The following is a 16,540-nucleotide window of genomic DNA, read 5'->3' as shown; positions in this document are numbered from 1 at the left end:
TCCATTATTCATTCCTGCTCTGCGTCCTATGCCTCTGCTCCTCACCAGCCTGGACCCTGTCATGATGACTTATAGAGGAATATCTGGTCTATAGTTGTGAATGCTTCAAACTGGTTTCAGCTCTACTTACATATTGCAACATAAAAGGTCTAAATATATAACATTTTGATAGGAAATGGATGCTTTTACTATTAGCAATATGCTTTTTGTTGTTAGGTGTTTTATTTTTTTTGCAGTAAAGAGTTACTGTCTTAAATACAACCTCTAATATATTCTGATTAGATTATTTTGAAATTACTTTTTCTCCTGAAGCTAGTTTCAGTTCCAACTCTTTGTTAAATTTATTTTCTAATTCCTTGATGAGCTTGTGCGCCGTGAGTGTTAACCTAGTTTCCTAAATAATAGTGTCATGCCTTTCCCAGTATTATTGCACATATTTCCTGGTGAGAAATTCCCAAGGTGGTGGTCAGTCACTTTTTTTTTTTCCTTCCATGCTCTGCCACAATTTCAGAGTTCAAACACGGAAAGCCACATGGATTTTGATTTCATCCAATTTAAACAACAAAGAACAGTTATGATTATTGCTTTTCATGTTTTGTTTTGTATTTCATGTTCAAACTTTTGTCTAGGACAATACAATGAAAACCCTGGAAACTCTGGCGTCCTACTGAAAAGTTTTGCAACCACTCAGATGAGTGAACATATGCAGGCCATACATGTAGTCCTCTGGAAGCTTATCATACATGTGGACTAACATCCCTCAAACATCTGCAGCCTGAGTTCATGCAGGAATGTGTGTGCGCTCGCGCGTGTACAGTATGTAGGTTGAAGTGTCAGATGTGTGAGTGGTTCTCACTTTGAAAGCCTGTAGTTCTCCTAAATTACACACAGCGCTCTGACACGTTCTTCTAACTTTGTACTAGTTTAGTATTCAGCAGCAGTTGTTCTTTTTTTTTGGCCCTGAATCAAAGTGTGCATGGGCATAAAAACACCTGAAAGCTGTTGCTCTCGAGGGGTAAACTGAAAAACAGATGAGAGTGTTGGAGTCATTTTAAAAAGACAGGAAGAGAGATTAAGCACACTCCCTGTGTGTGTGTGTGTGTGTGTGTGTGTGTGTGTGTGTGTGTGTGTGTGTGTGTGTGTGTGTGTGTGTGTATTTGTGTAATAAGCTACAATTGTCCCATTAGCCCAGTTATTTATCTGTTCCTCATCAAACCCCACCTCACTAAACACTTCCTGTCTGCAAAAAGGGGCTGAATGTTAAAGCTTGCAGGATAGCAGTGTGTCAGTCTGTGAATGTGCACGAGTATATTTGTGTGTCTGTGTAGTAAAGACTGAAAGTGTTTTGTTTGTCACCATCAGATACTTCTACATTAGTGAGACAATTAGTGTGGAGTATGGGCCTGTGCATGTTTTTAAAATTTTGTGGTTTGATCATAGGAGTGTACATGTGTGAATGTGTGTGTGTGTGTGTGTGTGTGTGTGTGTGTGTGTGTGCATGTGCCGACATGCCAGTCCAAACGCTCTGTTCTCTACCTGAAGCTCTGTCCCCTGTGAGGGGTTATTTGGACCATATGGTGCACAACACGAAACATACTTACACCACAGACACTGTATCACACTTAACACTCAAAGGCATGAGATCACAACATGGTCTGGCGCAGTACAACTCCCCCGCAGCTCTCGGGAATCACAGTAAGATCTACATTTAGATACAAAAGCAGAGTACAGACATGCAGAGATTGAGAAAGGCATAGAGTCAGTTAGAGTTAGTGTATTTGTGTGTGTATGTGTGTAAAGGTGTGTAGGTGTGTAGGCGTGTGTGTGTGTGTGTGTGTGTGTGTGTGTGTGTGTGTGTGTGTATGTGTGCATTGTGAAAATGTTCCCCAGCAGAGACAACATTTCATCCCCTAGAGTCTATCTCACACTGTCACAATTCGCCCAGTGCTGCTGGAAACACGCACACATATAATCTCACAAACTAATACATATATGCACAAACATCTGCCTCTATAGCACTGATATAAATAAGCATACACATGCAAATATAGTATCTTCACTGTACTGTGTCCTTACACATACAGACATATACTGCATGCACAGACACACACACACACACACACACACACACACACACACACACACACACACACACACAAATCCAATTGGCACTAATAGTAGCATAAATGCCTCCATCCTTTTCTCTAAAAGCCTCATTCATTTAAAAACCTGATTTTCTCTCTCTCTCTCTCTCTCTCTCTCTCTCTCTCTCTTTCTCTCTCTCTCTCTCTCTCTCACTCTGAAACACGTCTTCTGTGCTTCCTAATGCAGTAGTGCTGTAATGGTGCTTTGCCACAACAATCTATTGTGGTAGGTGAGACAAAGTATATTACTCAAACAAAAGAACTGGGCTGCTCAACTCGGCTGTCTTCAGATTATAATTCAACACCCAACTATCTCAAAATTAGTAAATCAGGTCGTCGGCACTCGCAAATAAGTGTGTAAGACTTTTAATGATGCACCGCAGCAGAAGGAAACGGACACGTTTCAGCTCTAGGGTTTCCTCAGCATTTCTCCAATTATATTTACCAGAAGGAGAAACAGATTTTGATGGAGCACTATTGGTCTTGGACTGGTTGGTTAGGTTCAATTAGAGAATTAGTGGATATGTTGAATATATTGTGTTCTGCAGAAATTTTGCATCTGTGAAATCTTTTCCCACTTGATTCATAAACTTTTCAACATCGAGCTGCGTATACTTCATTTAGTTCCTCATGGCCCTGGGCATTTCAACCCACTACAGATAATGTTAGCTTTAATTTTGAGGAAATGATGAAAGGCATAAGAGGGCAAAGAGTGCACTCTATGTTGGGCATGGACTGTAGATTGTAATGGTATGTGATGGCTTTACCACAGAGGTCAGTTGTGGTTTTAAGAAAACCTCTGCCGACCAGTACTAATAGTAACTCTGCCTTCATTTTCATGTATAAAAATAGATTTTCTTTTTCTTTCCTTCCACAGCCAACACACAGCGACTATGTTTTGTAGATCTTCAATTACCTCGTGGATCTGCTCATTGTGACACTACTGGGGATGAAAAGGCATACGATGTACTCTCAAAGGTCAGGTTGTTAGGTAAGTTAAAAGGAGTATTCACCATTTAGCCTTTTCTTTTGCACAATTAGATGAGATATGTGCATTATCTATGGAGTAAGACCCATGAAACAATTAGTCTAGTTTAAACTGACAGAAACAGCTAGTTTGACTCTCAATAAAGCTCAGTGTGCTGTATCTCTATTTGAATAGTCCATACACATACTATGTTTTTAGGAACAGCTATTTCTTGAAGAACAGTTTATCCATCTGCCTTGCATTTCTGTGTAGCATATGGTCAGTAAGCATGGCATATAGTCTCTGTACAGGTCTAATGGTGCCAAACCTGGCAACCTCACTGTGACAATGAGTCCAGGAAGTGGCTGCACCCGACTGTTGTTTGCCAAGAAATAAAGAAATTGTTTTTGTTACTTTCCTATTTATGTTTCGAATCACACAAACAATATATAACGTGTGATAACTTCTGAGCGAGGTGGTGTAATTGTTATTTTAAAATTTGGACAGAACCTGGCTAGCTGTTTCCAACTGCTACCATTCTTTATGCTAAACTAGACTATTTGCCTCCCAGCTCCACTTCCAAAGGAGACATATAATGGTCATTATATGTCAGGTATGTATATAATCAGGTTCATACTTTTCTCACTAGAACATGTCATAAAACAGTATTTTTCTCATACTGTCACTGTAAGTGTTCACTCTCTGTCTGAAACGCTCTGCGATCCTGCATGTGACATAGGAAGGGGAGCCAAATCTGGATGGCTTGTTGACTCACATGTATTGCTGATCTAGAGAGCCCAGTAAAAGAAAATGACTCGGTTGTCTCATTACACAGTTTGTGGGTTGGTAGGCACTCCAGATACCCAAATGTATGTGCACAATGGGGCTGCACAATATGTCGTGTCAACATCAACACGGTTCTCATTTTCCATGACTAATCAAGTGTTTTCCACAAATTAAATGAACCATTTAATTTAGAGACTGGGTTGTCTTATTTCAGCTTGTGGGTTTGTAGGCACTCCAGATATCCAAATGTATGTGCACAAGACCTGAAAAAGTGAGTTTATCATGACATGAGAGTGGTATTAATCTTCTCCTTTAACTTTTAAGCAAATATTTCCCCGCAACCATCCTTTTAGTGGTTTATTATAAACATGGGACATGGAACATACTTGAGGTACAACATGCACAAAAGTGAGGCAGCAGTTCAGAACAAATAATCAGTGCACCGAGAATTATGCTGGAACATGGCAAGAGGTTACATTAAAAAACAGTAGCCTACAAAATTCTTGTGGCGTGTGCGTATTTGACCTGTGATGGTCAGTATCAGGGTCAGTATCATGTATGTTTTTTATCATTCAAACTTAGAGTACTACATACAACCACATTGCCATTTAATTTAAATGGCAATGAAAACTGCCAAGATAGAAACCAGATTTCCCACAACAAAGATATTCTGCCACAGTTGACTGACAAAGTTAATTTTAAAAACATTCTGCTCGATAATGACCTCTATTCTTAGCATCAGTCAAACTAAAGACACAAACCCAAAACTAAATCAGAACAATGCAACAACAGTCCCTTAGCTATTACTGTTTGTGGAACCTGCTTAATACAAGAGATACACTTCCAGTGTCTTTGAGCTGCCGTGCAATATTCACATCTTTTCAAGCTGTATGTGTGTTTGTGTGTAAGAGGGTTGTAAAAATGCTTTATGGCGTCTTCCGAAACACTGACCTTTACAGAAAGTCACTGATCTGTTCAAAACAACATGATGTACTGTGTGCATGCGTGTGCACCTCAATGTGTGTGTATTTAGGTCTGTGCACACATGCATGTTTCTGTGTGGTTACGTGTGCACAATTACGTGTGCGTGTGTGTATTTGTGAGACATGATGTACAGCCAGTAACATTATATCCCACCAGCCATTATTAACTTTGACGTACAGCCAAATGTCATTATATACGGACGACTGCATGATTTACTGTTAGAGATATAATGGAGTGGCTACTATAATGAACTTGCTGAGAGTTTGATTTACGGGTCTCTGCTGGAGGGAAAGAAGTAAATACTATCACCGTGGCAATGATTACATTGATGATGGTGATGATGAAATTGCCCTCCTCACTTGCAGATGTAGGAGAAATTTCTGGAGGGAGTGAAAGAGGAAAAAGGGAGGACAACAAGGAGGAGGAGATGAAGAAAGCAGTTTGAGGAGATGGAGGAAGAGGAAACAGAGAGGAGGGAAGGAAGGAGAACAATTGTAGACTAGCAAACTTTGATGTTTTGACAGTCAGCCACTGCTGGAGGGAGCGCTGATGATGATTTTAATCAACGATGATGACACTGATGATGGAACATTTCACACAGTCTTTTAAGTTTGTTAATACTGAAGATTTGTGAAGCCACAGGGTGTCATTTTGGTCAAACCTGGTGGACAGCATCCCCCCTGCCTCAGTGTCTTTGAGCAAAGCTGTTCTGCAGCTGACCTTGTGCTTTGACATTCCTGACGGAGAAGTGAGTGTGAATGTGGAAGGTTGCAGAACGATGTGGATGAATAAGAAGGGAAGGAAGAATAGCGCTACGGGATACTTTTAAGGGGGAGGAAGGGAAAAGCACGAGGAAAATGGTGCGGAATCGACAGCTAATAAAGAGCAACAGAAAAAGATGATTACTGGGAGGTATTATTCGAATCACTAGAGTTAAAAACAAACTAAGGGGAGGGATTCCATTTCTAACCTCCAGCTAATCATACTGATGCAATATCATACTTTTACGGTAATATCTAAATGCCATGTGCTTCACATGCTTATGTATTTGTGTACCTAAGATTTATGGTCTGCTCTGAAAATACATATAATCCCAATATTTAGACATAATTAATACCAAACAGCACAAGAGCCCACAGTGACAGAAATGAGCTGCAATCTCTCTCTCTCTCTCTCGCTCATACAAACACACAGCACAGCACAGCACAGCTAACTTTCATCCAAGCACAGTCAGACTCTGCCCTCTAATGGCAAACAGTTAAAACTACCTTCTTACCCTTTTTTTCAGTCTTCCTTCACTGAAATGTTCGACAGACTGATCAGAAGTAGAATTAGCGCCTCACGGTTGTATGCCTACCAACCAGTCTAGTGTTAGTTTACATCCCAGTCTGTCCAAAACATCATCACTTCATCATTTTATCCAACTAGACATTTGTGTGAAATGGCGTATGAATTCTTGAGTAATGGACACAAGGTTCGACACACCAAAGTCAGTTTATCCTCGAGTCCAAGTGGACATTTGTGCCAAATTTGAAGAAATTCGCTCAAGGCGCTTAAAATAAGCTCAGCTTTGTTAAAATGGTTTAAGACGTAACTTTTAAAAAGGTGAAAAGCAGTACCACACCATGCTCAGTTCCTTCCTACAATTCTATCCGTTTGATGAGGAAGTGTGCGACTGTGTGCTAGGTTCTGATGTCACATTGGTTTCCACAATTGTGACATAGAATAGATAAATATATCACACAAACTCTGGGGTTTAGTCTTTAAAGTGGGAATCTTAAAGATTTTTATTTAAATAAATGTTTCCTAAATTACTATTCATCGTCAAAAGAGAAAACAAAATGGTGATTGAGCCTAAAGCCCAAATATTAAAGTATTGTAATATTTATATATTTGCATTTTACAAACGATTCTGTATTACAGTTTTTCTTAATTGTACACAAAAACATTTAAAGATGCACTCAACTCTAACAAAACTTGAAGCTCATCATCGAAAAGGCTCCAGACTTCAAATCTCTAAGCACAATTCCATCATTTTCATTCAAATAGAAAATTCTAAAATCAACCAGAACTAAAATCTTAAGGATTGCCACTTAAATCTGTGTTGTGTCCTCTTTGCAGCCACAGAAGGGAAAAGTCCCACAGCAGGGCTGAAGCCAGGGTCTCCACAGAATCCTGTCCAATGTCATCTGGCTCTGAACACTTCCGGCATCGGCGTCGTGGTGCGAATGAGTATCATCCGACCCCTTCTTGTTTGTGAGGGTATCTTTATGTCTCTCCACAGCTTTGGTGGTCTGCTCAATGATTTCAGCATGTCGCGGCTCAGTATCAGGGGTCAGTGGGCGGGACTCCGAGGGATCGTGGAAAAGGTCGTACAGCAGCGGTGGGTTGTGCTGCGTCACATGTTCTCCATGACATAGACAGACCTTAATGTCGTAGCAGCCACCGGCTCCCGGGGGAGAAAAGTTAGGAGTGAAAAAGTGCACCTTGAAGACAGAGTCACCTGGATGGAGACACACACACACACACACCAGATGTGAGCATTCACATGTTAACAGTATATACTGCCACCGGTTAAAGCTAAACAAAAAAACGTTTGAAGTTTTTCTAGATTTTACTTTTAAATTTACCACTTTCGTTATGACTGGGCTGAGAGAAATTGTTCTGATTTGTGACTGGCTCTGATTTTCAAAGAATCGTTATGTTAAGAACTTTTACTGCAACAAGGCAAGATACAGAACAGAAATATATATATATATATATATATATATATATATATATATATTTATTTATTTTTAACTTATTTTACCTTTTAGCTATTAAGAATCACAAAACACCTCATCACTAACTTGACACATATATATATATATATATATATATATATATATATATATATATATATATATATGTTTATGTTGACCTAAATCTTCTGGAAATGAAGGCAGTTGTTGCTTTCAACATATTTTGGTATCTCTTTTTGTAAAATAATATGCTAGAATCAGATTCAGGATTCAATAAGAACTGGAGCTGATTAGCAGAAAAGGAATTTGAACAGCTAAAATCTAAAAAAATATCCATTTCTAATCTGAATTCTCATACATTACATTCACCTGTTTAAGCAAGCAAATTGAAGATTTTGACATTCAATTTCACCCTAAAGGCTTTACAAAAGTAGAGAAAGACACCACACATACAGAACATATTATGCTAATTTACAGGTTCATAATTGTATTTGGGATTTCCACTAGAACATGTTGCATTAATGTTGAAAATAATTTTTCTCACACTGTCTGTCTGAATATGCCTGTATTCTGTCTGAAACGCTCTAGCGCCTGTCTCTTTAAGACTCCGGAAAAAGCCCAGTCTGCTCCGATTGGCTTGAAAAAAAACATGGTGCACCTTTGCAAAGGTAGTTTTAGAGCCGTGGATGGAGATACTCACAGGGGGCGGTATATTCTAATGAGCCTGCATGTGACATATGAAGGGGAGGCAAATCTGAATGGCTTGTTAAATCATGTTTTCTAAACTAGACAGCTCACAAAAAACTGACGGGGTTGTATTATTTCACAATTTGTGGGGTTTTCATTATATGTCCCATTTTAGTTTCACTATAATGCTGCACTCATTCGCTCATGCACATATTGTAATATATGCAGTTTCACAGCTAGTCATACGTTTTTACTTGAGTACTAACATTTGGTTTATTTGATGATGATTCTATTTGTGACTGCCGTTTGATTTTAGTTTCACATCAACATAGGTGGCTTGTTCTGCAGAATGAAACAGCGAACCTCATAATAGTAAATACAGTTGTCTGCTAAATGACTGACTGCATCTCTGTGTCTTCATGTGTGAACTTACTTCCAGGTGGGTGCCAGCGTACTGCATTCAGGTAGATTCCACAGTAGTGGAACATGAATTCATGCTCTGATCGCTCTACCTTTCCCTCCAACAGGGGCATTAGGTTAAAGCCATCTGATTGTCTGGGAGAGAGGTACAATTAAGAGAAAGTGAGAAACACAAATACAGAGAGAGAGAGCGCAGTACCACAACATGCAGAGAGAGATTCTAGACTTTTAACCTTTAGTTCTTTAATAAACTTCATAGAGATCGCAGGTTTGTCCCCTACAATGCTTGCAAAATTAGCAAAACCAGTGTCCACTCGTATTTGTTTTCAGATAATGAGGTGCTTTCGGATTCACACTGTAATCATCCGGCTACAAAACACCTCAGTTATTATGCACAAGTGTAGAGTAATTGTATGGTCCTTTCTCTCCTTTTTTTTTTGAACTGTAAACAATGGTTGGTACTATTGTATTCAACAAATACAGACTCTTTGCAACCTTTCCATGAATAAAACAAATACGACTCATTGAATGAGAGTGCACACAATACAAAGACAGCGCTCATAATCTTTACCTGTCTGGTTGTGTGTCTTTGGCCAAATATTTCATGGTTGGATACAGGTCCATGAGGCTAGTGGGTTCGTCCACTACTCTTCCAGCTGCCAGTCTGCCAGGCCAGCGCAAAATACCAGGCACTCTGATCCCCCCCTCCCAGCCTCCCATAGCTTTCCCACCTATAGGGGAGCAATTAAGGTTAATTACACACAACAAACAGCTCAGTTTTTGCAGTAAATGCAGTAAGAAAGTATAATTGTGTTTAACCCTGACTATCAGAACAGCGTAAGTTGATGTCCACCTTTATAAATGCCGTTCCAGCCTCCTTTCTGGCCGACTATGGAATCAGCATCCTCTAGGTGTCCACCATGGTCTGATGTAAAGTACATCAGAGTATTGTTGGCAAGGCCGAGGGAGTCCACTGTCTCTGTAATTTGACCTAGAAAACATATTAATATAGCATTAGAGATGGTTAGAGATGTTTGCACCTTCATGACATGTTGCACTGGGTAGTTGACAGCCAATCAGGCCAGTTTACCACTTTCAAACCAGAGGCCAGTATGTTATGTTTAGCAATGCATGCCAATGATATACTCACCGATCATCCAGTCCACTTCTTCTAGGTTATCACCGTAGGGACCATGGCGACTTTTGCCAGCAAAGGCGGGTGTTTTGAAGAGTGGCGTGTGGATGTGGGCCAATGAGAAGAAGAGGAGGAATGGCTGATCAACATTCCTGAAGAGAAGACGATAGAAGTGTTTATGTCAAGAAATCCCACAAACAGTGCAGCCTATGCAGCCAATCCCTGATATACAGTTGCTTATTCCTTGGTGCCAAACACCTCCAGTGATGTCCAAAAACAAACAGCCACATCAACTAACAGACACATCAATGAGCCACATATCGACTTGTTTCGAGTCAATCCCACATACACTGTCCTGGTGCAGTAAATACTCAGGGGTTCACGCTTCTGATGCTATTTTTCTGAGTGAGACGAACAGATGTACCTCTTTATAAAGTTTTGCGCTTCTCTCAGCAGCCTCTGGGGCAGTGTCTCCACCGTCATTGGCTGTTCGATCACTTCTTGGTTTCTCATGATGATGCAGTTCCATGTCTGCAGGCGTTTAAAGGGTATGTACCACACAGCGGCTGCTAGGATACTGAGAAAAACAAGCACTGCCAACAGCCACAGACTGACTTCAAAGAGGCCACACACACGGACACACACCTGAAAACACACACACACACACACACACACACACACACACACACACACACACACACACACACACACACACACACACACACACACACAGTACGTTTAGAAAGAAAGCGCACACACACAAAATGAAACCACTGCCATACTGTGCAGATACTGTATGAAATTCAGACATTTTAGTGAAGAATGTATTTAAAAACCTAGTAATTAAAAAAGATTTAAACAACAACCATAATCTATATAGAAATATGCATAAGCAATATATAATAGATACACTTTTAGATGAAATATAATTACATATGTTGAGGTTATAATATAGTATTCAATCAAACCAAAACCTAATAAATTACAACTGTTGATGAATATCTCTCTGGTTATGTCTCAACAAATTATCATCAACATTATCATCTCCACAGTGTCAGGAGCTACAGCAGGACTGCAGCACTATATTGCATTGGACATGTAATATTGTGGTACCGCGATATTTTGTGTTACTGTCTAGGACTGCAATTCCTTGATTTTGCCACTAGATGACATCACAAACCATTACCGAAGAAGTTACTCATTTTCAGGAGTGAAACAAATAGTGCATTGTGTACTTTGTTCATACATACTGCACAGTATTTAAATTTAGGTTCTGAAAATAGTTTTATAGACTTCTGTCTTCCTGCTGGTCACTCTAAACTGTTCTTTACTACTGTATTTTGTTCTGGTTCAGTTTTCCTCTTATCAAACTCATTTACCTGTGGCTCAGCTGGTTGACATTAATCCTACAGGGACCTACTATCCCAAAGTCCTCATCGAGTCCTCATCGAGTCCTCATCGAGACTTTCTACAATATTCTGCTTTCCCATAAAACAGGTTACTGGCTGCCGTGACTGTGAATTTCACAACTGCATCTTTTGTTCCCAATCTTTTTTTTCCAACCCTGTGGCTCATGTCTTCTTGATGACACATTAGTTATTTTGCTTTGGGCTGAATGGCACAGCAACTCTTTGTTTTCCAATTTTTTTCCTCTTTGTCTGGCAACCCAAATGTATCACTCTGTTATTCATTTTGGTTTCCATCTTTTTCTAATATTATGTGCCTCAATGAGTCTTTTTTTAGATGTACCTTACTGTGATCATTTCTAGGGAGAGACAGCTTAACTGAACAACTGGAAACATTTTTTAAATAAATAAATAAAATCACCCTTACCAGAGAGAAAAGTCCAACTCCAAGCAACATGGTAAGATTTCCGAGTACGTGCTGGAGGTCTGCCATGACATCGCTCCCTTCTCCGGGCACACAGTCATTGAACAGAGTGAACGGCAGGCCGTAGAAGTAGCTGAAGCCATGTTGGTTCGGATGGTGGCAATGGTCCCCTCTCTGTTCACAGTTCACACCCAAGTGCCACTTACCTGCAGAGACACACACAGAGAGAAAGAGAGAGATAGATGAAGTAGTGGACACTCAAAAACAAAGAGGAGAGACAGGAATGTGAATACATGGCAGCCTCTCATTTTGCTAAATTGTTTCATTTCAACATTCTACATACACCTGGGAATCCTTCTTTGACTTGCACAAAACAAATGCAAAACCATATGTGGGCTGGCAATGCTTGTGAAGTGTCAAATGTTGCACGCGTGCGAGCGCACACACGCACGCACGCACGCACGCACGCACGCACGCACGCACGCACGCACGCACGCACGCACACACACACACACACACACACACACACACACACACACACACACTGTTGAGTTGTTGAGTTGAACTGTAGGCCACGCCCCTTACAGCCTGAGTGCACCAGGTTGAGTGCACCAGGTGAGATTGATCAGCTAATTAACTGGCTTTGCAGTCACACATTCACAGAATCACGACAGAGCAGCACTGAGAGTCTGGGAGGAAGCAACAGAAGTGACTGAAACAGTGTTTGTGCAAACCAAAGCTTGTTTTGAACAAGGAAGAAGCAGCTGGTGAGCTATCATGCATTGTAACTGTTGTAGCCCATTGTTTGTAGCCATTGACTTAGATGAACTGATTAAGAACTGCAAATACTGATGGTTAAAAGCATGTTGGGTAAATATAGTTAAAATGCTGTCATGGTATTTAAATATATTTAAAAATGTGATCTATTTAAAATCATGATTTAAGTGTAATTAAAACTGAACCATGTGAGCTAAGTACAATTTAAAAAGTGATGCATTTGGAAGATTTATCCTTTTAAAAAGCTGCTGATTTATTGTACTGTTAAAATGATGAAATCATGATCAAATTCAGCTAAAAATGTATTAACTGTATTTAATTAATTTACTCACAATATTGGAAATGGATTATTTGCTATGTATTTACAAGGTTAATTTGTGGGTATTTAATTTAAGTATTCTGTAGTCTGTTCACTGCATGTGGTTCTCTTGCTTTTCATTTTCTTAAGTGGTGTTTTGTTATTTAAAGGTTTTTCAGCTGGTTACTTGATCACTGTATCAAACTTCTAAAATAAAAGAAAGAAGAAAAAGAGAGCAAAAGTGTGATCAATGAGTGGAATCCTGTGAAGTCTTCCTGAAATTGGCTGTCCTTTTCAAGTGGGGGAGTTTGCACATTGAAACCTCGCAAAAGTGAGTGACCACTTGACACACACTTCTGTCTTTTAATTTGTTACTGAAAGATCTATAAGTCTATATGGGAATTGGAACTCTCTTGAGCACAATTTTGCATATTTTATTAGGTAATTACAATTTATAATATGATCCTGTTGGGCAGCTTTTTTGTATGTAGTGTAATGCACAGTACAGCTGAGCCAGTTTCAAGCGCCTATGAAGTTCGAACATCGGACCTGCTGAAGAGCCCATAACTCTTGTCTGGAGGAGGGGCAGGAGACATTTCAAAATGAGGACCAAAGAATAAATGATCACATTAACTTATCTTACCCACTAGGCTGGTGGTGTATCCTTCTTGCTGCAGCCTTTTAGCAAAGGTGGTCTCACTGGGTGGCAGCCCCCCTGAACCACCAAGGAACAGCAGAACCTGCACGCGGCCTGTGCTACCCAGTCCTAGTCCACAGACACACATATGGGGAGAACATAAAACAAACACTACGGAACATACTGTCAAACATGGCTGTACAAATATGACCAAGATGCTCCTTTCTGCACCTTTCTTTGTTACCTGAGCGGAGTGCATAGCGCCCCGTCATAAAAGCGGCCCGGCTCGGGGTGCAGAGCGGAGCAGCTGCAATGTGCTGAGTCAACTTTACCCCTTCAGAAGCAAGCCTGTCTATGTTAGGAGTCCTTTAGAGACAGAGCAGGTGTAAATATATATTATCTACTATATATAATAGAACAGAGACAAATAGATAAGGAAATAAATACACATTTAATTCCAGGCAGCACATCAGAGTGAGACTAGACATGGATATAATGAAATACCACAGACATGATGTAATAAGCAGGCTGTGATGATGATGATGATAAAAGACAATGTTAACTAGAAAGGTGTCCTCCGTAGAGTGCAGATCTCCGTCAGGTGAGGTGTGTCTGCAGCGACCGCAGCTGTATAGGTCCTTTTCACAGCAGCCCGTTTGACGTGTTGTTGCAGGGTAAACACAGGTGTGAATAATAACATTAACTAAGGCCCCTGATCTATTTAGGTGGGCCAGGGCCCTGGTATTGTGCATGCTGGCTCAATGACTGTAACAAACTCAATAGAATGACACCATTAATTTTATCAATTACACCTGTGTTGTTTGTACAAGGTTATACAAGCAACAGGCTCGAAGTCATATAATTCACTTCACTATCGTGCCAAAACACAAAGGTAGACTCGCCAAACTGTCTTTCTGCTTAGCAGCGGCTGAGTACCGGCGAGGTACAGCACTGTGTGCACTGGTAGCTCTGTTAGCCAATTGGGGAGAGGGGAGCAAGCATAGCAGTATAAAACAGGCAATAAAAGGTGTTTTGAGAAAGTGTGAGTCACCGCAACCACGAGAGGTCTTTGAGCATGAGCTCCCAAAATATTCTGGAGCAGAAGGCGAGATTAGCCGTGGACAAACACAGAGGTGCATGCTCACACCGTCTGTCACAGACGCACAAACACAACTGAACACATAACCCATCCCCAGGGTTACCTCTGGCAGAGATAATAATGAATAGGTGAGGTCAGAAAATAGAAAGAACAGAGCAGACAATGAACTGACCTGATGGTGTCATTACCATAGCATCCCACATCACCAATGCCCAGGTCATCCACCATCATCAGAACAAAGTTGGGCTTCCTGTCTACCGTCTCTCCTGCTGCCAGGAGCAGGGAGATAAGAAGATGTGCCAACGGAGGGAACCTTAGGGTGAAGGATTAAATCATTTTGGCAGTTTTATTTGACGACATTCCACTGAAACTATTAGTTGACAGACTGATCCTCAGAACCAACAATTTGGAGAATCCAAAGTTTGTGCTGTTGTATGCCTTCAGTTGGGACATACTACCTCTTAAGATTGCACCTTGTACTTTAACCCGCTAGCTCGTGTATCTGCTGTGCAGAGGATTGTGGGTCAGAGCAGCCAGAAAAGCATGCTGGCTTGCATACTGCAAAAAGCAACCGGATGCAGTAGGACTTTCTGGTATTTTTGGCATACTGCATTTCACATACTATGTATTGGGACACACAAAATCTTTTTCTGGCATATTAAATAGAATGGAAGTATGGGTATTGGAACGCACAGTGCCTGGTTTGTCTATTCTGAGATTCTGTAGAAATATATGAAGGGCTCATTCTAGGCTGACGTAAACACAATTCTTAGTTGAAGCTGATTAGAACCTAATGAAAACATTATGAATATTATATTCTATTTCAGGCAATAAATCCCCCTAATTCCAACACACTGGTCCTTTAAATCATTCATTCTAACATCCAACATTCTCCGGATTTTAGCTTCTAGAAATGATCACAGTAAGGTACATCTAAAAGCATTTGCTCATTTCCTCTGTATCACTGTTGGATATATTTGGCTTTTGGATTGTTGGTTAGACAAAACATTTCACTTCGATTCTGGCATCTTAGATTTTTACTGACATAAAAGATGAATTGAGACAATACTCAATAATACAAGTAATTGACAGCAGTGTGTGTCCTATCGCTTTACACTTTCCTACAAGCAATACCATTAATGCTGACTGTCAGCCATGATGTTTTATGTACTATTTTTTTTTTTTTTTTTAAGTATTTGCTCTAGTTTCAGAGTTCCTCTTCACAAAGATGTTTTCTACACTTCCACTGAGCCTCCCCTGAAAAAGTGTGGAGCGCCCCTGCGAAGGCCCGCCTCCCACAACGAAAACCTCTGATATATAACGTTAAGTCGAACCGGTTCCTTTTCACTTAACCAGATTGTCTTATCACTATGGCACACTACTTAAGAGTCTCAACAAATATGGCGTCCAGCTAATCCCAAAGCTGTCGTCTTCTATTAACGTTACGACATGACTTGTTGCCTCTTACAGAAGGAATGAAACCCTGTGCTGTGTTGTGTGGGCTGATGTGGGGGCAGTGCACGCTATACGTTGCACTGAAACTTAGACAGAAATAATTTGCAAGTTTAAAACTACAACAAAAGTGCCACGTGCAATCAGTTTGCAATGCCTTGAAAGCAAAACATTCCGACGTTCGATGGCATCGTTACATGTTCGTTCCTAATGCTCATTCGGACACTGCATGTACTGTTGTTTTAAATGGACAAAGGTACACGCGCCATGCATGAACTCACCTCATACCTGCAGGGTGGACTGACTCAGAGGGCCTAAAGAATGTAACACATCTCCCCCTCTCCTCTCTGAATCTACAGTAATGACTAATCCTAAACGCACAACCACATTTACATTAATGTGTGGAGTAAATGCGCACAAGAAAAGTTATTTTAAAACAGCTTTGCTTTAGTTTCCTGATGATGATGATGCTCTCTTTAGCAATGCTGCTATTATGTTGTACAATACCAACCATATTACTACTTTTGTATGGAATTTGTCTTTTACTAAATATACTTTGCTTCAGGACGGTTTTGATTGACCT

At 40.3% G+C, this 16,540-nt stretch overlaps 1 protein-coding gene across 2 annotated transcripts; it reads right to left on the bottom strand.

The window, feature by feature from the left end:
- Positions 1 to 6,702: 6,702 nt before the first annotated feature.
- On the bottom strand, positions 6,703 to 16,288 carry arsh (arylsulfatase H). 2 transcript variants are annotated; one of them, XM_068702989.1, is made up of 11 exons: positions 16,239 to 16,288; positions 14,678 to 14,818; positions 13,651 to 13,772; positions 13,413 to 13,535; positions 11,698 to 11,900; positions 10,289 to 10,509; positions 9,880 to 10,016; positions 9,583 to 9,720; positions 9,301 to 9,460; positions 8,743 to 8,864; positions 6,703 to 7,384 (listed from the first exon to the last, which is right to left on the bottom strand). In XM_068702989.1, the coding sequence occupies exons 1-11, from the start codon at positions 16,241 to 16,243 to the stop codon at positions 6,975 to 6,977; spliced, it is 1,782 nt and encodes a 593-aa protein (XP_068559090.1). In that variant the 5' UTR covers positions 16,244 to 16,288; the 3' UTR covers positions 6,703 to 6,974. The 2 variants fall into 2 exon arrangements, with proteins under 2 accessions (XP_068559090.1, XP_068559098.1); XM_068702997.1 differs by having other exon boundaries at positions 16,246 to 16,266.
- Between the last annotated feature and the right edge of the window lie 252 nt (positions 16,289 to 16,540).

Source organism: Cebidichthys violaceus, unplaced genomic scaffold (assembly GCF_023349555.1).
Source record: "Cebidichthys violaceus isolate CVI_PGR_0920_01 unplaced genomic scaffold, fCebVio1.0.p SCAF_11, whole genome shotgun sequence".
NCBI classification, from domain to species: domain Eukaryota; kingdom Metazoa; phylum Chordata; class Actinopteri; order Perciformes; family Stichaeidae; genus Cebidichthys; species Cebidichthys violaceus.
Note: the sequence above shows the minus strand (reverse complement) of the source record. Positions and strands in the feature narration are given on the sequence as shown.

What these genes read in the sequence shown, in the direction of transcription:
- arsh (XM_068702989.1), bottom strand. An exon ending in ATACACCACCAGCCTAGTGG is followed by an intron (nt 11,901 to 13,412) that starts GTAAGATAAGTT and finishes GTGTCTCTGCAG; the next exon opens with GTAAGTGGCACTTGGGTGTG. An exon ending in AAAGACACACAACCAGACAG is followed by an intron (nt 8,865 to 9,300) that starts GTAAAGATTATG and finishes CCTCTCTCCCAG; the next exon opens with ACAATCAGATGGCTTTAACC.